Below are 22482 nucleotides of genomic sequence, written 5' to 3'. Positions count from 1 at the left end.
TTTTTTTTTTTTTTTTTTTTAAAAAAGCATGGATGAAGGGCTTACAGAGCGACAAATAATTCAAATCAATGGATTTTATACGCAGATACTTTAGAAATAGAAAACGACAAATCGGAATAAAACAGAGGGTGCAATTTGCCTCATCAATACAAGTTCTAACACACAAACACACACACACACAAATTCATAATTTGATTTAAAAAATAAAATTTAAAATATAATATACAAACTGAAGACTCTTAATAATTTAAAACTTTCAAATTTTATTTTATAAATATATAAAAATTATACATAACTTGGATATTCTAAAACGGAATGCAATCGACATACTGGTTTCCCTCCTTCCAGTTTCTCTCCCATTGTCTCATAAATTTCTTCAAAAAAAAAAGAAAAAGAAAATATGTATGTATGTATATATATATGTATGTATATGAGTAAATCTTCTAATCGGTCATTCTACTAAAGGGCTGAAAACAACCTCCAATATTTTTTTGCTATGTAGGCCACCCATGGGGCTAACTATGGATTGCGGCGCACAGACCTCTCATTCGTCTCTAAAGGATGTTTGCATCTCCCAGATCATGTGACTCCCTCTCCTCTCTCCCATTGACCATGGCCCTCTCTCCCTCTCTCCCATGATGCCATCTCACACTTGTTGTGGGCTAAAAGCCAAGCACATTCCAGGTAGCAAGCTCTCCTAAAGCAACAACAAGTTGTAGGTTTCTTTCTATTGGACTAAGTGTTGCATCCACCAGTGACAAGAGACAATGCTTCTATTCCATTCAGCTTCAATTCATCCAAGGAATAAGGTCTTTATTTAGGGCATCTGTATAATTGACTCTCTTGTATGAAGAAGAATCTATGTTCATCAACTTTGGACAAGTACACCATGAGAACAACTATCTACTAGCGATATGCAGAAACATGAAACTCTACAGCAATGAATTACAAAGATAAAACATTTTTCCTCTATTTTAGATCAAGATCATTATTCTATTAAACACATTAACGTTGCAGAAACTTCATTTGCCACCGCAATTTCTAAGAATTCATCCGAAACAATAGCAAGAACTAAATCCCACAGCCTTGTCTAGCAGCCCCGAAGCGTCGAAGCCCTATGGGCTTGCCTTGCAAATCTTTAGGTATATCTGAATCTTTATTAGTCTATCTATTCATATGAAAAATATAATGTATTTCTAAAAATATTCAAATTATTTTTTATAATTAAATAAACAGATCCCATCATGCTCTACTTCGTTTTTTTTTTTTATGACTTCAGCGTCGGTCTGGCTACTTCGGTCTAGTAGTGGTGGCAGCAATTGCCGGCCGGTAGAAGAAGCAACAAGAAGAATTCATTTGATAATAGAGGGAAGTACTAGAAGCCTGGAATTCCGTCATAAAGTATTTAATTTTAGGTAGAAATTACATGTGGTGATCCTCATGACTTTAAATTGTATAATGATGTATAATGCTAAGATGACACCTTATTATTAGAGGCTGTTAAAGGGCTGGAAACAACTCATCCATTTCAAAGTGTTTATGTATATGTATATAACACCCAGTCAATGAGTACGTAAAATCAGCTTATTTCTTCATATGGAAATAATACCCAGTCAAAATTTTAAAGAGAAAAGCAATTGCTTACTCGAAGAAACTGGAAAATATTCTAACCTGAAGTAGTGAACGATGTGAAGAGAGAATCGAAGGAGAATTCTCAAAAATAAGAAAAATGAAACCATTCGGTGAATTGTCGCTGTCACGAGAGGGGGGTTGTTCGTCCCCTTGCTACGGTCACAAGAGGGGGCTGTGCAATTCGTTGCCACCATCGTGAGAGGGGTCCCCGACGATGAGTTGGGAGTCACACCATCGCAAAAGGGAACCTAGAAATTCAAATGCCAGACATGGATGTTCAAATAATCGGGTGAAGTGCAGTCACACCAACACTAACTTGAGAAGCGTACGTGGTAGAATATTATTGGCGGGCTGTTTTTAATGAGTTATAAGCCCAGCCGGTCAGAAAGTTTTTTCATATACATATATCCCAAAATTCAAAAGAATATGATGTATCAATATCATTGCTCACTGTTTCGTTTAAGTGTTGCTTAATTTTAAATCATGGACCATTAATATTGCAGAAGATTACCACGTAAGGCATATTTGATCTGTTTCCTGATACTTCTTCCACTCAGGCTTTTATAAACTTGGCATATGATCCCTGAAATTGCAATGTTTTTCCTTCTTTACTCTTTCGCCTAATGAAGGACAAAAGCTATGAGCTCCACCGACTGGTTGAGATTTCTACCACGTTAATTTTCCGTAGACACAGTCAATAACCACATCCATATCAGATTCTGGGGGACCCTCATCCATATATAAAAAAACATATATACAATACCAAATTTCTTCCACCAATTCTAGAATTCATGGAATTCTATGGATGAGATGTTCTGAATGTCATTTTTTGAACTCAAAAGAATTCTATCATAAATTAAGTTGATGAATGATGATCCTAATCATCTCACGAGTTCAGGATTATAATAAAGAAAAATTATAGACATACAACCTTTTATACAACTATATTTTAAATGAGAGACATTTTTGTAAAGTAAAATAACATCACTTTACATAAATACCTTTGTTTTAATACATGGTTGTATTAAATAACCCATAAGGCCAACACGACATGACAACCTCACTCCGTAATCATGAAATGCCTGCCTGCATCCTAGTGTAAGAATCCCGTGAGATAAATAGCCATAATAGCATTCTGAGCTTACTGCAACTGCTAACAACAGCCATTGGAACTCTCCAAGCATAATCCCTACTACATATCAAAGTCCCAAGCCATAAAGCCGTTACACTACCTCCTTTAATCGCCTATACTAAGCATTCTATTCGGACGGCAGCTACCATGTCCTGCAAATGGAGACATATTACATGATGCTTTCCTAAAGGCAATGTAGAAAACTCAATTGATAGTTGACTAGATGACACTTCAATATTAGAGGTGATTACGAATGCGTACACCCTTCCCAACTCAAAACCTGGTTAAGCTTCTACAACTATTGAAAGTGATAGGTGCATCTTGTCAAGCTCTTGAAGGATGAAAAGAGTGCCACTTTATTAATATTGGCATATGGCAACACATCTAGACGAACTTGCCTATCCATCCAACTTGTAGTTTCAAGGCAGAAAAACTTCTTACAGTGCCTCTATCCAATCTGCAAGTCCTAGTATAGTCTATAGATAAGCCTCACACTTGATTTAAATTGAGGGTCGACTTAGGGTAATATCAGCACCACGTCCACTTACAGTTCTTATCACAGTAGACCAAAACTCTTGAAACACAAACCACGTGATTATTGAAGTAGGACAGATCAAAAGTTGCAACCTTTCTGATGACAGACAAATAGTTACAGTATTGCATCACGAATGTTTTTTGATAAGTAGTATTGCATCACGAATCTTTCCTTGAAAAACCATCCTGTTCTCTGAAATATGTAGATCAATCGTGACATCAAAGTACTCAATTTGTGAGACTACGCATTTTAATGAACAGATAGTCTAATTAATTAGAAGCAAACAGAGATCAATTCATATTTCTTAAATATACCGGGAATTGAAATTTATGAGAAATACTGCAGTCGTAAATGGTTAGTCAAACACCAAATAAACTAGCATGCCGGAATAAGATTTTAGTAGCAGACACATGTACAATCGCCCGAGGAAAAAGCATCAGCAATATTCACATCTCACACTCCCCGATAAACTGGAGAACCTAAATGCAACTATAAAACCACAAAGTCAATTCACCCAATGATGTGACAAGCATTGAAGCTTATATACTGGTAACTTACAATAGCCCATCCACTGGATAAAAGAACTGAAGAACAGAGGCATACAAGGAGGAAAAATAAGTGATCAGAAAATGCCCTAGCATCGTAACCACAACTCAAATAAAAGAACCAACAGCAGCATGAAACAAGAAACGAAAAATACCGACATCCGAGTTTTTTTTTATTAGTTTAGATATATTTGGTTACAGGAATTTGGGCAGTTCCCTGTACGAAAAACATAAGGGAAAACCTGTAAAACCTTGAGGCTGCCCCATATCACATCTTGGCCAGGTGAAATTGAGCCCTCGCTCACATAGATTTACGAAGCAAGAACCCATTGGGTTGGCCTCAAGTACTGACATAAGAAAATCATTGTCGTGGGAAGCACAAGCGCCAGAACAAGCACTGAGTTGTGTCATGTGTGCTTGCTTCAAGTCAAATTTTCATCAGTTTACGCCTGAAAATACATTTTCCTCTATATAATGAACAAGACCCAATGGCTTCATCTTTAAAATGAGATTTAAAAAGATAAGATCAAAAATTTGAACTTAAACCATAGATCGTTCAATCAGAACATACACAACATCGCGTATTTGCATAACTCATCGACATAAATCATTATCGAACAAGATGAAAAAGAAAATAACTCACAACCCCCACCCCCCGCGGGGGCGGCCTCCCAAAAAAAGATCATTGAATTTTGCACAGGAATATTACCTTCAACTGTATGATTTTGTATATAACAACCCCTTTAAGAAACCAATCAAGCCCGAACACGTAGTGCCTCGGTATCGCCTCCATAGTGAGAAATCCGAGCAGCCATATTGGCAACTTGAGCCTGCATCTGCGCGGCCCGCACTTTGGCAGCGGTGGCGCGGTGAAAGAACTGCTCACGCGACAACAGCCGCACGTTCCTCAGGTACACATCGAATGGTATCGCACCCTCCTGAACCGCCTTGTCTAACGAGTACACCACGTCCTCGAGGGCCAAGTCGGAGGCCGTAGACTCGAGCATTTGCTTCGAGAGCACGTCAACGCTCTCAAACGCGTCGTCCACGTCAACATTATCGCCGTGACTCCTCAGCTTCGCTTCGTTCTCCCTCAACCACGCCTCCAACAAGTCGGTGTTCATCAGCACCATCTGCAATTGCTGCTCCAACCCTTCCATCTCATTGTGCATCTCGTTGAGGCCCTTCTTCAGCTGCTCCTCCCGGTTCCGCAGCACCGCCTGCGCGTTGAAAAGCCCTTCCATCTCAGCCTCACGTGCCTTCCTCATCACCGTCATATCCCCGAGCACCGATTCCACCAGCTTGTTCACCGCGTTCCTCTTGTAAACCTCCGACGGATCCTCCGTCTGACCACCGTACGGAGACGGCGGGTACGGTCTCGGTGGAATCTCAGGGCGCGTGTAACCCAAAGTAGAAGCCGATGCGTTGGCAGGATGAGGAGAGGGAGGAGTAAAATTAGGATGAGGGTTAGAGTTAGGGCTAGGGCTAGGGCGGCGCTGGGAATAGAGCGGTGGGTCACGGCCAAAGTGGAGGCTGAGATTACGAACGAGGTCAACTAAATTGGAGCTAGGGTAGACCCAATTGTGAAGGTAAGGGACGGAGACAAGGCCGGAGGGGTTGACGTAAGGGTGGGGACGCTTGATGACCATGTCCCGAGTGGGATTGACGTAGACGCAAGGGGGGTGGCGGGGGTAGGAATCCATGAGCCAGATGATGACGGGGATGTTGTAGGTCAGGCCCTGGAAAGACATTGGGACGGTGCCGTCGGCCTGGAGGAGATTGACGGAACGGCCGTCGTTGTGGGTGAAGGTCGCCGTTTTGGGCTCGAGGGAAGGGTAGGCGGAGGTGAGGGAGACAAGGTGCTGGCGGATCAGCCACTTGGTGTCCTCGGAGTAAGGGAGCGCGGAGGGCCCGCGCTGGGAGAGGACGGAGCTCAGGAACTGTTGGGTCTGTTGTGGGTTCGGACCCGCTTGCAACGCCGGTGGCACCATTAGCGGCTCGTCTCGGTTTGTTTCACAAATTCTCTGCTTGATTGCAAATAAACTCCAGACGTTTCTGTGTTGGTTGATTTCGAGAGATTCTCGAGTGTGATGATAAGAAAGAGTCGGGAATTTGCTTCGAAATAATGGGGATTGCGTGGCGTCTACATGAGAGAGAGAGAGAGAGAGCGCGAGCTTGAAAGTAACGTGAGCGATCGTGTTGATTCGACGGCTTGGATCTGACGTATGCAATTTGGTCAATGCTCTTTTAAAATCAACTAATCCCTTTTTTTTTTTTTGGCAAATCAACTAACTTTGATATTGAATTAAGATGTTAAAATATTATTAAAAATATTTTTTAATATTAATATTATTTTAATATTTTAATAAATTAAATTATTTATTATATTTTATATTAAAATTTAAAAGAATTGTAATGATGAGTTGAGATGAATTTCATAACTAAACAAAGCCTAATCTAAGAATAAGATTAAGTTAAGATGAATTAAGATGATTTTAGATTAATTGAATAAAATATTATTAAAAAATAGTACTACATATACTTATAATTTTTACGCACACTTTTACTTAAAGACTTATTTTATCAGTTTTGTTTTTAATTTTTAAATTTGAATTTTAAATTTTATAATTTCCAACATATCAAATACTAACATGTGGCAAAATAATTTTTTTTATTAATTTTTCTTAAGTACAAATAACATTTTTCTTGTTAGAATATTATTTTTAATATTATTATTATTATTTTAAGATTTAAAAAAATTAAACTATTTATTATATTTTGTATAAAAATTAAAAAAAATTGTAACGATGAATTGAGATGAATTTCAAATTCAAACAAAGCGTAAGAAATAGAGGACAATTGCATATACAATTAAATTATACACACAAGTAATTTATAATATAGAGTTCTTCTATACGAAATCCACTGTAGCGGTGCACTCAGTGCACTCAGTACGTGGATTTCTCTTTTTTTTTTTTTTTAAAAAAAAAAAAAAAAAATCAAAACGCACCGTTTTGATTGTAGACGTTTTTGTTTTGAAAATTCGTTTCTGCACATTCGAATTCATGCCGCGAAACCCCTGCTCCATCGCGACCCGTGTCTCCTTCCACAACCCATCACCTCCCGGCGACGCCGTCTCTCTCATCAGTGCCACCGAGCGGCACTCCTCTGTGTGCCCAGTGCCTCCACTGTCCCGTGAGCTCGTTTGAACGGAGGAAAAAATATTTGAATCCCGCGAAACCCCCTTCCTCGCCACGAACCCGCGTCCGTCGGGTTTCGCTTGCCAGCGCCACCTCGCGACGGCTTCCTCTTCCCAGCGCAACCTCGAGCCGCACGTACGTTTGCCCAGCGCCGCCGCTCCCCGCGAGCTGATCGAACGGACCAAACCAACGACGGGTAAGAGTGCTCTGTTTCGCCAAATCGTTTTGTAGGTAAATATTGTACTACCATTTTCCTGTCCATACATGCTATGTACATCATGATTTTTGTGTTTTCTGAGATGGGTATGCTTAGGGCATGGAGAAATTTTCAGAAAATGATATTTGCTATTACAATCTGTATTTACCTGTCAAAACATTGAGGAAAACCCGTGTGTTGTCTCCTAATGTTATCAAGATGCAACTGAGGTTGTCATTAACAAATAGGCTAAATTTTAATTGTCAGATTTAATATTTATGCTAATCATAGTTAATATTTGAGCTTATTTATGCTGATCATAGTTAATATTACAATCTGTATTGACATGTGTGAAAGTTTGATTAGAAGTTGTTTATTAGTGATCATAGTTAATACTTGAGCTTATTTAATTTTGGTTGCTTTAAAAGTTGTTTATTAGTGATCATAGTTAATCATTGCAATGAATTGACCCGTCCGAAGTGTATATTTTTTTTAAGAGTATAATTAATTAGAAGAAAATGTGGCAAAATAGTGTCAGAAATGACCTATTAGTGTTTTTTTAGTCTTGGGTAGATCAGCATTACACATGCCTTTGATTGATTGCATATGTTTCATAATATTTAAGTGTGACATATGTCTCTTACACATCTAAATTGTAAGTATGCATTAAACTGTTCACTGTCACTTAAAATTTTCCTCCAGATATATATCCCTCCATTCAATTTAGGTAACATATATATATATATATATATATTTTAATCAATTTAGGTAACATATCCTCTGGCTTATACCATTCTCAAATATTTACCTTTTTTATCATTCTATTTCCAGTGCCGTTATTGTATATATGACAGTTGTTGCGGTTTGTTGCTTTAGGCTTGTAAGTTGAAATTTGGGGATCTGAAAGGAGCATTGTTAGACACAGAATTTGCAATGCGTGACGGAGACAACAATGTGAAAGCCTTGTTCCGCCAGGGTCAGGTTGGTACTTTCTTCAATATCTAGCACTGAAAGGATGGGAACTTGAAATATCGGGTGAAGAAGTCTGCTTAGATGCTTTTATGTGCTTTCATCTTTGTCTCTTTTTGTTGCTCCTATTTCTGCATTTGAAAGTACTCTCTATAATTTTCCAAGTAAAATCATATGTCTATAGGCAGATTAAATTGTCTAAGAAAGTGCATCATTTTGAAGTTGAGGTGTTTAATTTCAGATGGTATCTGTGCTTGGCTTGCCATAATTTTGATTGGCTTCCCCAAGTATTGTCCTACATACTTTCTATAGCCTCCATTCCTGAAGCTTGATGGTGTTTCTTTGCAAATATATTGCTTTATTTTTTTGGGTGATTCTTTACAATTCCCCGAGTACTCCAGTAGACTATAGCCCATTTTCTGATTCAGTTGAGGTATATTTATTTGAATTTTTATAGTTCAGAAGTTAACATGTTAAATTTTTATTTGAGTCATCCAAATTTCGCTAACAACATGCCTGTTGCAGCAGATGCCACCTTATATGTCCTACCCTCTGCCGAGTAATCCAGATGACTTGAGGCAAGAAGTGCCCCCGACGTCAACTATGCCAACCGATACCACATTTGAACAAAATCTTGGAAGTACATCACGGATGACTGCTGAAAGTTGTCTTGATGCCAACGGTAGTACAATTTTGTTTGCCTTGATTATAATCATTGTAATTTTGTTTTGATGCTAATCCGTATGTTTCCATTTTTAGACATGGTTTTCGACATAAATGAAGATTTAGAGGGTACCACTGTTGTCGAGGATGATGAGGTACGAGTTGAAGCACCAAGATCTGGGATGGAATTTGACAGTATGAAAGATCTTATTGCCTACTATAAGCTGTATGCGAAGCAAGAGGGTTTTGGTGTACGGACACAAAGGACTAGGAAAGATGATGAAGGGAGGCCTGTGTACGTGACTGTTGGTTGTGCCCGTGGCGGAAAGTACAATCCTACGAACAATAATATCTCGAAGCCACGGCCAACAACTAGAACGGATTGTAAAGCGAGAGTAAATGCGACATTGAGCAAGAATGATAAATGGGTTGTCACCACTGTTGAAAATCTGCACAACCACATAACTGTGAGCCCCAAAAAGACAAGATTCTTGCGATCTCACAAACATCTAGATGAATACAGTCAAAGGATCCTCGACCTAAATGATCGAGCCGGTATACGAATGAACAAGAATTTTTATTCTCTTGTCGTTGATGCGGGGGGCTTTGAGAATCTTCAGTTTCAAGAGAAAGATTGTCGGAATTTCATTGACAAGGCTCGACATTTAAGGTTGGGTAAAGGTGGTGGCGAAGCACTTAATCAGTATTTCCAAAGAATGAGAGATCGGAATGATGGATTCGTTTCTAACATGGACTTGGATGATGAGGGAAGGTTACGGAATGTATTTTGGGCTGATGCTCGGAGTCGAGCGGCGTATGAGTATTTCGGAGACGTAGTAACATTTGATACAACGTACCTAACAAATAGGTACGGGATGCCTTTTGCGCCATTCGTTGGTGTTAATCATCATGGTCAGTCCATATTATTCGGAGCGGGATTGCTTTCAAACGAGGACACTGAAACTTTTGTGTGGTTGTTCCGAATGTGGTTGGATTGTATGAATGGTCGGGCGCCCAAAGCCATGATAACCGACCAAGATCGGGCAATGAAGAGTGCGATTGCCATTGTATTCCCTGAAACTCATCACATATATTGTTTATGGCATATAATGCGCAAACTTCCAGAGAAGTTAGGATCTCATGCGCAATTCAATGCGGGGTTGAAGACTGACCTTCAGACTGCATTATATGACTCACATACCAGCGGTGAATTTGATGAGAGCTGGGGTCAAGTAATTGCGAAGTATGATCTCCACGGCAATAAATGGCTTCAATCCTTATATGAGGAAAGGTCTTTTTGGGTTCCAGCCTACTTGAAAAGTGTATTCTGGGCTGGAATGAGCACAACACAAAGGTCGGAAAGCATGAATGCATTTTTCGACGGGTATGTCCATTCCAGTACCACGTTGAAGGAATTCGTCGACCAATTTGATAATGCTCTTAGAAAGAAGGTGGAGTTAGAGACAATGGCTGATTTCAATTCTAACAACCAAACTATTCCCTGCTTGTCCCATTTTAATATTGAGAAGCAGTTCCAAAGGTTATATACAAATGCAAAGTTCAAAGAGGTACAAAGAGAGTTGCTGGGCCTAATGTGTTGTAATTGTTCCTTGGTAAGCACAGAAGGGTGCATTTTAAAATACCAAGTGTCGGATGAAATATCTACTGATGACCACATCAAAACACTCCATTTCTTTGTTTACTTTAACGAAGAGGAGGTGGAGGTCAAATGCACGTGTGCACTGTTTCAGATGAGGGGGATTTTATGTAGGCATGCACTTAGAGTTTGCCAATTCAAAAAGATTAATGTGCTGCCAGATGTATATGTGTTGGATCGTTGGAGAAAGGACTTAAAGAGGACATACACATTAGTCAGAAGTAGTTACGATGACCAGCGGGATAGAGCAGACGCACGGAATTATGAGCGCGTGCTTAAAAGATGTTCGAAATTAGCGACGAAGATATCCTCTGATAATGAGAAAATCAGTGCGTTCTTGCGTGTTGTTGATGAGTTTGAGACAAAATGTGAAGGTTCAACACTAGAGTCGGCATATGAACAAACGAAGGCCAAAGCAAATGTCGTCTTGGATAAGGGTAAGAAGATACTAAGCCCCAACGTGACTCGAGGGAAAGGGAGACCCCCAAGTAAGAGGAAGGTTCCACCAGTGGAAAAGTTGGCACCAAAGAGAAAGAAACCGGTATTTGCTTGAATAATTTTGCATTGTTTTAAGTTACTATTATGACTCTAATATGTGTCTATTTATGTTTTCGACCTCAGACTTCCAGGAAAATTTTGGTAGATGAAACACAATGGGGTGAGACACCGGGATCTGAACAACACCAATTTGATTATGGGGTTGATGTTGGAACACAAAACAGCATTCTTACACAATCAACGCCAGAGGTTAATTGTGTCTTTTCAATAACTGACAACCATGTATCACATCATGATGCACACTTCTAACCCTACGATTGTTTTATTTCAGATGTGTCACCATCTCGATCCACACTTATAATCCCATGGTGATGAGAAGCCACATTTTTTTGAAGCTCTTGGAGAGGGTATGTTGTAGTTAAAGAGGAGCCAATCATGTCCCTTTTGAAAATGATGCAATCTTTCTATTTGAAAATAAAGCTTATATCTAATTATCTCGCATTTTTTTTCCCCGTCTAGTATTATTTTGCATGATTGACCCTCTCCATTTTTCTCTTAAGTCTTCAAATGTCGTCTTGGCTTTATATCCTGTAACATTGTATGATTGTATTTCTCAGATCTACCACCGTGACTGAATTGCTGTTTTTGTGTCTTTTAGAGGGTTGGGTGGTAGTTTGTGTATATGCAAGTGTGTCTTTTTTGTTCCAAATGGAGAGGGTTGGGTGTAGTTTGTGTGGTTGTTTTCGGTGTAATTTTTGTATCTCTCCAAGAGGGGAAGGTAGTAGTTAGTTGTATCCATGGGTGTATGATAAATGGTACGGTTTTTTGTGGAGATGCAACGGGCAATTTTTGGTACCTCTTGGAGATCAAAGGTGTTTTGGTACCATGAGCCAACAAGTTTTGGAGGACTACTTTTGCAGTTTTGGAGGTTGATTATGATGCAACTGAGGAAAATATCAGATGGAGTTATGGGGTAGGCTTGTACTGGTTAGTGATCTCTCTTTTCATAGCTCCTTGAATGGTGCCTTTTCCATTGCTTCATTGTCAAAAGTTCTTGTCGTTATATTATTGTACAGCCTATATAAAGTGACCTCCATTAATTTCTTTTGCAGTTTTGAGTGATCCTGCTAAACGAGTTAACTAAGATCTATGGAGAAGCCGAGATTGATAAGTATACTTTGTGGGTAAGAAAATGGGAAAAAGCAACAGATATATATATATATATAATATATAACTAGCTTTTGTAATTTCTATCATTATTGGGGGGTACTTATGATTTTTGTATACCAATGCAGGACACAACAACCCTAAAGTGACCTCTATGAGTTAAGTGATAAATAAGGTTTGGACTTGCTATACATATTTTCAAATTTTATGAATCTGATCCTATGAGTTATGTTGTTACAGATCTACAATATTAAATAAAAGCTAAATAGAGTCATCAATAACCATCTCGGTTTCTATATGTACTTTCAAATGACCTCCATTCCTATTGCCATTTTCCTTCTCTTCTATATTCATAGGAGATATATATACGATCTGCACCACATCAATTCTTGGTAATCTTAGTTCGCAGTGATGGGTTCAGTTAGAACCTTTTTTTTTTTTTACTTTTTTAAGAGCAGAAAATATGTTCTAATAGAGTGAAGTTGCATTGTTAGAAAATAAACTACTTATTGAGGGAGTGCAGTAAAACATGTGCCACATGTGTAAAAACAACATTGACTAATTAATGTAATTTGTTTTATGTTCAGGGAGTGCAGTAAGATTGTAATGCATCAAACTGCTGAGTTTTGATCTCTGGCTGTGAATTCTTGAGATGTGGTTATGAACCAGTAGAAAACACCACAGAGCATGTCTTAATAGTGTCAGACTATCCATTTCTTTGCTCTGTTCTAAATTCTAATGAGTTCAACACTTCCTTGTTGGGTTCTGATGCGTGATCTTTCCTGTAAAGTAAATGATGGGTGCTAGAGTTCACTGGTAGATGTATGTGTTAAGTTCGTTTCTTTTATTCTAAAGAGATGGAATGTGGAAGTAGGTTCTATTCAGCTAATGAGTTCAAATTGGATGCAAGGTGGTGGCTTATTGATCCCAAACATTTATTTGGTGGGCCTACAATTGGAGAGGGAGCTCATGCCAAAGTGTATGAGGGAAAGTAAGTTTCGAGCTTTTCTTGAATTTGATTCCGTTTAATAGTTATTTGCTCTGTCGAACTGAAAATTTATTTGCTTTGGATTTGATCTAGTGAAGGTTGGATTTGATTTCGAGGTTCTTAGTGTCTTGTTTTGTCAATTTACTAATAGATATTGAAACCGTGTGCCAATAGTTTACTGGTGCTTGCAAGGAGCCTGTAATGGTGATAGTTACCGAGCTTTTATTGGGAGGGACATTACGTAAATAGTTGCTAAGTTGTTTGGACTGGAAGCAGAACCACTCGGACTTGGGATATATATGCACAATGATGAGTTTTTAAAAAAATATGCTTTAAATTTGGGCAGATTGGATTCATTAATTCTTGATTTCCCTTGAAGTGAGTAAATGAAGTGAGTAAATGGCTAGTTGACCTGAAAAGAGTAACGGATGTCCCTCATGCATTCATATGACAAATCTCGTTTAAGAACATTAACAAATCACTTGGATTATGGACAGGTTGCTGTTGTTATGGGTGTAATTAATGCTCCAAATCTGGTCTGTTAATAGCTTTATCGTCCAAAAGTAAAGCCAGAACTTGAAGCTCTCGTATCATATGTAGTCATAGTGTTCTTCTTGCCAAAACTATTTCCAGAATTGGATAGCCCAAATATCTCAGAACTTTCAGCTAAATTGGCTAAATGTATGCAAATTGTACATGATTTCTTCAAAATTTTCAGATGAAAGATAGTTGCTTTCGAAGGGAACTTCACGCAAGTTGCAAAGGATGCAAGTGAAATGAGGAAGACACGGCAAGTTTGGAGGCATAATCCAATCCTTACCTACATTGAATGTCACTGTTGTGGAAGTTACAAAGCTTTTGTGGCACTTTTCTTTCTTTAATACGTACATGTATCTTCTTTTATTTGGGACTCACATCTATATATATACTTGGAAAACTTCTCTTCTCCTTTTATCTTTTCTACTACTACATTTACTTCTATAATTATACTCCTTTATCCTTTTCCTTCGTGCATTAATGGTATGGATTTATGCATGCAAGCGAGCGAGCGAGCTCTCCATATTTACAAGTTTTGAAACAATATTTAAAAAAAAAAAAAGGTGAGCAATCAAACTGTGTTAAAAAGCTGTGAGTACAACCTAAATACACAATAAACATACAAGAGAAAATGCCCAACTAGAGATAAAGATGAGCATAGATCCATAAATGCGACAACATAAGAAGAGTGTGAACTTTTATGAGCAGCCATCCAAATATAAAGAGATTTGAACATAATGGCTCTTAAATATGCTCCAAGTCCGAGGGACATTACGAAAATTAAAGTTACCATATATCTATATAAATATGCACCATCTGTTTCCATACAAATAAAAAGCATTTGAAAATCAACTTTTGTGAACATGGTTTCCACTTTCAACCATTCATGCACAAGCTCTTTCTACCCAAAAATTAGATAATTCTACACAACGTGCTTTTTACATTACATTTATCCAAACCAAACAAACAATATTACAAAGGTGATAATCCAGTACAAACACAATAACTTTCGTTTTTCCTTTTTCAGATTCTTCGCTATCTCTCTAACTTTTTCTTCCCTTTTCCGAACGGCATACTCGCGGCGTAATACATCATCCCATGTATTACGCCGCGAGTTCTGTTTTAATAACATGTTCTCCACTAACAACTGAAAAATATCCGCCCATACAAAGAATTCACACCTCGCATCTCCCTGCACACAATACAAACTCCCAAATTAATATGACACAAAGTCCAACCAGCAACAGCAAATCAATTAGTTTAATATGACAAATATTAAGTTGCTTTACCGTATTATATTTGGGGCAGGCAAAAAATCTCCTTCCAGGATTTTTCTTAGTGTAGGACGTCTTTAGTGGCGTTTTCAAACCACACCAACAAGTTGGTGACTCCATCACAAAATCATTATCTAAAGATGATGATTGAGAAGATGCCATGGTGATTCTGTCAAAGGAAAGACAACTACAAACACAAGAGTCTATCTCATATGAACAAAATTTGAATACATAGTAATATTGCCTACTGAATGTTTGATTAACTAAGACCATCATCAAATTTAAACATAACATCATCAAATTTAAACATAACTTGATTTCAAGTAACTCAACAGTTGCAGCTCATTATCATGTTTATGACAATAACCACACACTTCCATGGAGATAAAAAAAAGCCTTACTAACTTGCTTTCAATGTCAAAGCAAAACCAGGAACATATCATTGTTCTTTCTCACCAAAGGCATGAGAGGCTATATATACATATAGTCAGCGCATTATATAAATGATAAATCTACTCTCTCGTCTTAAGCCACCTAATTCCAAATTAAATACAATATACATATAGTCAGCGCATTATATAAATGATAAATTTACTCTCTCGTCTTAAGCCACCTAATTCCAAATTAAATACAAGAAGAAAACGTAAAGAGCAAAACAACCCACAAGACTTGCAATTAATTACCAGCTGCATCAATCATGTTCATGTAAAGACAGATCCATGAGCATGTGAGATTTGGTGTAACACATTCCAAAGATGCTTCATTGGCCCAATACGCCGAGTAGTTTTTGGGGGGTAGAGAGAGAGAATTCCTCTTGAGAAAAAATAAAAAGGAATTAGAGGATTCCTATGGGAAACAGAACAAACAAAAGAGGACAAAGAGTTTCGCCTCAACTGTTTCATGATAGAGAAACAACACCATTAATTTCTAGACAAGGAAAACAAAGTACTTATATTCAATCAGCTATTTCCTACCTTCATTAATAAACTATCGGAAGACAGGATAGAATGCAACCTCCAATCTCTACCTAATACTAGCTATGCATCATCCAGAAACAACACCATTAATTTCTTGAAAAATACCATTAACTTACAGCTCATATAACTAAACCCTAGACGAAAGAAGATGATGTAAACACAGAGAAAGAAAATAAATGTATGACTAAACCCTAGAATCAGAGAGGAAAAAAACGTAATACATGAAAAAGCTTCAGAAACAAGATGCTGTAAACACAGGAAAAAAATAAATGTATGACTAAACCCTAGAATCGGAGAGGAAAAAAACGTAATACATGAAAAAGCTTCAGAAACAAGATGCTGTAAATACAGGAAAAAAAATAAATGTATGACTAAACCCTAGAATCAGAGAGGAAAAAAAGGTAATACATGAAAAAGCTTCACCCCTCCCGCAGCTCTGGGCTTCCGTCGGTGGATTGAGGGCTTGAATCTGAGTGTGTCGAACACAGATAGAGAGAAGAAGAAGAAACCTTAGAGAATAAGAAAACATATTAGAGGAGAAGAAGAAGAAGAAGAAGAAGAAGATATAACCTGCGAGGAGCTCGGCCTTCGTTTGAACGGAACTCAAAATCGCATCGCAGAGCTCAGTCCCTTAGGGCAGAGGAGTCTCGGGGGGGTGGGGGGGTGGGGTTTTGGGGGGGAAAATAAGGACAGACAAAGAGGGAGGAAATGCGGTCCGTTGGGACTGACCGAATCTTGAAGAAGAATGTTGAAGACGAAAGGGGCGGGAGGTTGAGGGAGGGTCGAGGGAGGGGGGAGAGGAACGGATGTTGAAGACGAAAGGGGGAAATTCAAAATGAAGACGAAAATTCGTTTGGGGGGGTGAGGTGGGACTCGGACACGTCATGCGTGTAATGAGTGTAGCAAACAGTGGATGTATAATAGACATATTGTATAATATATATATATATATATATATATATATATATATATGGATACTTACATGACTTTATAAAATCTATTACATTTATTTTATAATAAAAATATCACATTAAATTAAGCTAATTCATAATTTATTTTTGTAATAAGATTGAGGATATACGCTGGAACTTTTTTTAATGATTTTTTTATATAATCGTAATATTCCTACAGTATGATATTATTTTTATATAATTTATAAAAATATCCATCGTATCGTCTACAAATCTTCTGCAAATAATTATTTTTCTTTCATTCTATATATGCATCCAAGACCGACAAAAATACCACGTGAGTGGGATAATTAAATTCACTTGCTTTTATTATTTAATATTTTGCTTCTCATTGTGTGTACAAAATTAAAAGCTTTTAATTTAAATTTCAAGTTATACTTAATTCAATAAGTCCTATTCGCTACCTTTTCATGCATATTATGATTATTTATTTTTGTCATAAAATATGAGTTACATGCACCACCCTGTCCGTCCTCTCTCTTTTTCTTTTTTTCCAAATCCAAATGGAAGAAAAATTAATAACAATAACAAAGAAAGAAAGATAGAAGAAACCAAGCTATATGGCAGAAACTAGTAGATGCATTTTCGCTGGCAATCAAAGAAACAACCGTCAATACAGCCATCACAAAGGACTGACTAGACCCACCACAGATGCTATATTTTTCTCCTTTTGCTCTCAAGTCCTAAGGAGATGGAAAAGTAACAAACTGCCTGGGCACACTGAAGATGTCCTTGCCTGCAAAAGGAGTTGTCCAGTCACGCGAACCAGCAGAAGATGGTGCTTCTGTAGCCACTCCACCATCCTGCAATCCTGATCTGAACTTTCCATTTGCACTGCCCAACCTCATCCCTGAACTGTTCCTCAATAAGGAAGAAAGCCCCAGCAACAACCCATTTGATTTGGAAGGTAATGGGTAATTCAATGTCCAATCTATATTGGTATAGTCTAACTCAGGCATCAAGCCCCCTGTATTCCAGTCCATGGGCGAAGACAAGCCAAAGGTTCCTGCTGAACCATGACCAGAAAACAGCCCGAGAGAGGATGGAAATGTAAGTGAATGTGAGGATCCACCCATTGTGCTCCGTGAACCCCGAGGATCAGAAGGAACCATTGGTGAAGATGCACCACTTGTTCTCCAAGAACCTCCCAGGCCAGCTGATGTGGGATCCACTGGCCCTAACGAGAAAGGAAAATCTTTATAAGGCGCCTGGTGATGGAAATGCTCTGAGCTCTGATTTTCCCAACCAAGGCTGCCTCGGCTCTGATTTTGTATGACCTTCCCATTTGATCGTATGCTTTCAACAGCAGGAACGCTACTTCCATACCACTGAACAGCTGAAGGAAACGCACTTACACTAGAAACAGGGTCTTGCTTGGCATTTGTGGATTGGGGACGTTGCATCACAACTACCGACCCCCTCAATCCTCCTAGTCCTTGCTGTAATATTCTTCCTTCATTTCCAACAACACCAACCCGCACCTCCACTTTTCCTGCTGGGGGTGCTAACTGAGTAGGTGGCACTAAATTTAATGAAGCAGAAGGTCCTGATCCAGTAGCAGCCCACCTCTCCTCTGCCAGTGTCTTAAGTTGATTTGACTTTAAAACCTGCAGGTTCCTATTCCCTGGTTCTGGAAATGTGGCCACTGCCGCAGTTTCCTTTGGGTAGTTAAAATCCCTTTCATTTCTTCTTTGTTGTATCGTAACTGAAGCTGCAGGCACTTCTTTGGGTCTTATTAGGTTCTTGGTCTCTGCAATTTCTTCTGCCTTCAACGGAGTAGCAGATTGTTCCTGCTTCTGTGCTCTCAAGGTATCTTCTGCCTTCTCAAGATCACCTTCACAGGTAACAACAGTTCTTTCAACCTCTTGCTTTGAGCATTTGTATCTCTCCTCCAATACTGAAATCCAAGCAAGGTCTTCACTAATATCAATTTTCAAATTGGCTCCACTTCCAAGGTTAGTAATATGCTTCTGTTGAGCTTCTTCTTCATTTCCATCCAAAAGGTAGGCAACTGATTCCTCTACCTTGCCCTCATTCAACATCAGCGCGAATATTGCTCGTTCAGAAGGGAACCCCATTCTCACTAGCTTCTGTGAAAGTTCTTCCAGCTTTCTTGACATGAGATAGCCACTGCAACGATCATGCAACTCTTGTGCCCGCTTCTCTCTCTGCCGCTGGTGCTTCCTCTCATTTTTCAGACGAATTTTCTCTCGCCTGTCAATGTCGGAACCAGGTATTGCCTCCTGCTTTGGGGTAAAATGAGCTATCTTCTCTTTTGGGTCTTCAGACTCTCCAGAGCAGCTGCCGTTGTTGGAAACAGAATCATACTTGGAGACTGTTCCATGAGGGCTGCTAGAATGCTCATCAGTATCATCCATATTAAGGAAATGACCACTGTCATGGAAAGGTGGTGAAGAGGCAATTGACGATGTTTCTAGGGCATGGAATGTTCCGGAGACTGAATTGTAAATACTTGCTGGACTGCCACCCCCATTGTCATTAGATCCGGAAGGCTTGGAAGAAGTCTTCTGTTGTTCCTTCACAGACCCTGCAGAGGGCTTATTCTTGGATTTGGACTTAGATTTTGATGCTGGAGACATCTTTCTGGCTTCAAATTAGATCAAATATTGCTGCGACAACTACAGAAAAATCAAATTTTTATTTTTTTGAAATTAGTGTTGAAAACAAAACATGTGCAACCAAACCATATGAACCTAGATGTTTTTCACAAAATATAAAAACATCAATGATTAGATGCACTTGCGGGAAACTCCTTACCGAGGGCATGTGCACCCCTGAGATTAGCCGGGACGCTGTTCCCGGACACCCAGTGCCAATAAATAAAAAATAAAAACATCGATGAACAGGATTCACAAATCCACAGCTTGTTAAGCAAATGTGCTTAAAATACATAATTCCTTCCCCTTGCAGCTTTAGTTTCACACTTAACATACAATAAAAATAAGGATGAAAAACTTTTACTAACAATAGCCAGATAGAATAGAGAAATTATTTGTATAAGCCCCAAATAGACAAGCCCCATACAAGCCCTAGTAAAAAAGTGGACCCCACCTTAAAAAAGTGTAAAAAAAACTATTATTTATTAATGGGACCAATTGTTTTACAAAATGCTTGTATGGGACTTGTCTATTTGGGACTCGGTAGAATATGGTTACAAGCTACCCCAGACACTTCAAAAGAACTAAAGCCTCCCACATTTCTAAGAGCATGCCAAGCCCATTATTAAAGCCATCTTCAAAACACTAGAAGGACCAAAAATCACAGATCATAACTCACTAACTTTTCAGGAAACCACGAGTTGATCTCCCGCTACAGACCAACTATTTCAAACAAAAGTTCACAGTTCTTATACAGAAACTTCTTATAGCACATAGCACAATCATACTTTTGTTAATCTTTCTTTTTTTTTTTGTACGTGTTATGGTTAGGTAAGATGCAACTTACTTACACAAACAGGATTTATACAGGGAATTAGATGGCGTTTGGTCCGAGTGCCATAGGGGTAAACATTAAAATCATAGCTGCCCACCATGAAAGTCAGTCCCTACTATAATGTATATGCAGTGCCACAAACCCCAAAGGAGTTTTTCTTTTTCTTTCCTTTTTTATTTTATTTTTTCTATTGGCACAGGGTGTCTGAACCTAAGGGTTCGAACCTTAGACTTGGAGGGAGCATACCACCAAGACAAAAACTCTTACCACTTGAGCCAGCCGATTGGGGTTATTAACAAGCTTTGAAACAAATATAGATTAATACCATGGAAACAAGAGTAATCCATATAAAAGTAAAAGATCACCAAGAAAACCCACAAAAATGTTGTTAAAAACTGAATCCAAAGCTTCGAGTGGGAAATGCCACTAATATTCTTCCCAAAAATCAGAAGTATAAATAAACAAAAAGAAACCCACAGTTCCAATCACCGATCGCAATTGTTATATCCATGCAACACCACAACTCAGAAGATAAAAGCGCAAATGCTAAACACACGAAAATCAAGGAGTCAAGCATGTCCAACCTAAATTCGTAGAAATCATAACCGAATGCAATTCCTCGCTTAGGCCTACATTAAGTTGAAAATATAAACCCAAAGAAACGTACAAATTATCTTAAGAAGTACAATGGAGACACAACCGAATTCAAATCACCCCTACATTCTTAATCTTTTTTTTATAGGTTCCCCTACATTCTCAATCTAAAAATCCGAAAACCCAAAGAGAAAGAGGAATTAAGATCAAGACCCGCTACGTTTGAGATCTTTGAAAAATTCCAACCAAACAAATGATAGATCAACAACACAAAGCCCCAAAAAAATAACAAAAACCAAATCCGCAAGAGAAAATTGACGGTCACATTTAGAAAATCCGATTTAAAGAGGGAGAGGGGGGGAGAAGGGGGATCTCATAACTGACCTTGCGAACGAAAGGAATGGCAGGGATCGATGATGGTGACGGTGACGACGATGACGATGGTAACGAGGTCGTCTTCCTTGTCCTCTCTCTCTCTCTCTCTCTCTCTCTCTCGTTCTTTCTCCAGTATTTTGTGCACTCGCTGTTTTCGTTTTTTCTGTTTTGTTTCGTTACTTTTTTTTTTTTTCCTCCTTCTGTTTCGGTTGTTCTTTTCCCCAAATTTCATAATCTTAAATAAAACACGAATTTATAAAAAATAAAATAATTAAATAAATTATATATATGTTCTATGAAAATAGTTGGTTTTAAAAATTTATTAGCTTTTCTTATCAAAACAAAAATTATTATTAGCTTTATTTTTTCTCAACTTCCTTTTTTATAATTTATAACCCTATATTCATGACAGAAAAAAAATTAGCCATGAGACATCAACTGATATATCGTTATGACCTCCGAAATCTTAGCATTATCGTTGACGTGATAAAAAAATTTAACAATCTTTAAATCAATTGTTGTTAATAATTTTTTTTTAAAAAAATATTAGACTCTACCACGTCAAGTAAAAGAAAGGTGTCACACAAATGCATTCATTTTTAGCATTTCACAGTATTTATAGTTTTATGTGACATCATTAAAATCAATTCACCATTTTTTTAAATCATATACTCTGAAGATACCTTAATTATTTCAATAAAGAAGATAAAAGACACTACTTGTAAACATTTTATCTATTAATAATATGAGCTTTATACAGAATTTTCAGCATTATTTGACAATGAACGACTCTGCCATCACCACCAAAAGTGTTGTGAAACCTCCTTTCCTAGCCAAGGAGTCTCATCCCAATCCCAATGGATGGATTGCATTAAGTTGGAGCTGGTTTTGGAACATTCTTTATGTCCATAACTATGGCTACCTTAGGAAAAATAAGTAATATCATTGGAATTAATTCCTAAATGAATGCAACGGTTGAAAATAATTTACAGCTGTGATTGCCAGACGTACGAGCAAAACGGTGGATATGGGCCATGGGGAACTAAACAAGGGTTGTTATTTTTTTTTTAAGAAAAAATTATAAATAGTTAAAAGCGGTAAATGTTGATTAAGATATAT

General features: G+C 38.1%; 3 protein-coding genes across 6 annotated transcripts; 1 reads left to right on the top strand and 2 right to left on the bottom strand.

The window, feature by feature from the left end:
• Positions 1-2631: 2631 nt before the first annotated feature.
• LOC118344520 (protein ELC-like) lies at positions 2632-5967 on the bottom strand. 2 transcript variants are annotated; one of them, XM_035685446.1, is made up of 2 exons: positions 4554-5967; positions 2632-2916 (listed from the first exon to the last, which is right to left on the bottom strand). In XM_035685446.1, exon 1 carries the CDS (start codon positions 5833-5835, stop codon positions 4600-4602), a length of 1236 nt encoding a protein of 411 aa, XP_035541339.1. In that variant the 5' UTR covers positions 5836-5967; the 3' UTR covers positions 2632-2916; positions 4554-4599. The 2 variants fall into 2 exon arrangements, with proteins under 2 accessions (XP_035541339.1, XP_035541340.1); XM_035685447.1 differs by lacking the exon at positions 2632-2916 and adding an exon at positions 3583-4293.
• Positions 5968-6868: 901 nt separating this feature from the next.
• LOC109016792 (protein FAR1-RELATED SEQUENCE 6-like) lies at positions 6869-13884 on the top strand. The gene is made up of 12 exons (XM_035685024.1): positions 6869-7240; positions 8117-8221; positions 8738-8891; positions 8969-11070; positions 11151-11276; positions 11359-11434; positions 11645-12014; positions 12140-12211; positions 12323-12369; positions 12782-13016; positions 13105-13185; positions 13357-13884. Exons 2-6 carry the CDS (start codon positions 8174-8176, stop codon positions 11386-11388), a joined length of 2460 nt encoding a protein of 819 aa, XP_035540917.1. The 5' UTR covers positions 6869-7240; positions 8117-8173; the 3' UTR covers positions 11389-11434; positions 11645-12014; positions 12140-12211; positions 12323-12369; positions 12782-13016; positions 13105-13185; positions 13357-13884.
• Positions 13885-17502: 3618 nt separating this feature from the next.
• Positions 17503-21629, bottom strand: LOC118344532. Of its 3 annotated transcripts, XM_035685487.1 has the most exons (3): positions 21373-21521; positions 19720-19760; positions 17503-19580 (listed from the first exon to the last, which is right to left on the bottom strand). In XM_035685487.1, the coding sequence occupies exon 3, from the start codon at positions 19539-19541 to the stop codon at positions 17625-17627; it is 1917 nt and encodes a 638-aa protein (XP_035541380.1). In that variant the 5' UTR covers positions 19542-19580; positions 19720-19760; positions 21373-21521; the 3' UTR covers positions 17503-17624. The 3 variants fall into 3 exon arrangements, with proteins under 3 accessions (XP_035541380.1, XP_035541379.1, XP_035541381.1); XM_035685486.1 differs by lacking the exon at positions 19720-19760 and having other exon boundaries at positions 21373-21629; XM_035685488.1 differs by lacking the exon at positions 19720-19760 and having other exon boundaries at positions 17503-19571.
• Positions 21630-22482: the final 853 nt, after the last annotated feature.

Source organism: Juglans regia, chromosome 14 (genome assembly GCF_001411555.2).
Source record: "Juglans regia cultivar Chandler chromosome 14, Walnut 2.0, whole genome shotgun sequence".
Lineage (NCBI taxonomy): Eukaryota > Viridiplantae > Streptophyta > Magnoliopsida > Fagales > Juglandaceae > Juglans > Juglans regia.
Note: the sequence above shows the minus strand (reverse complement) of the source record. Positions and strands in the feature narration are given on the sequence as shown.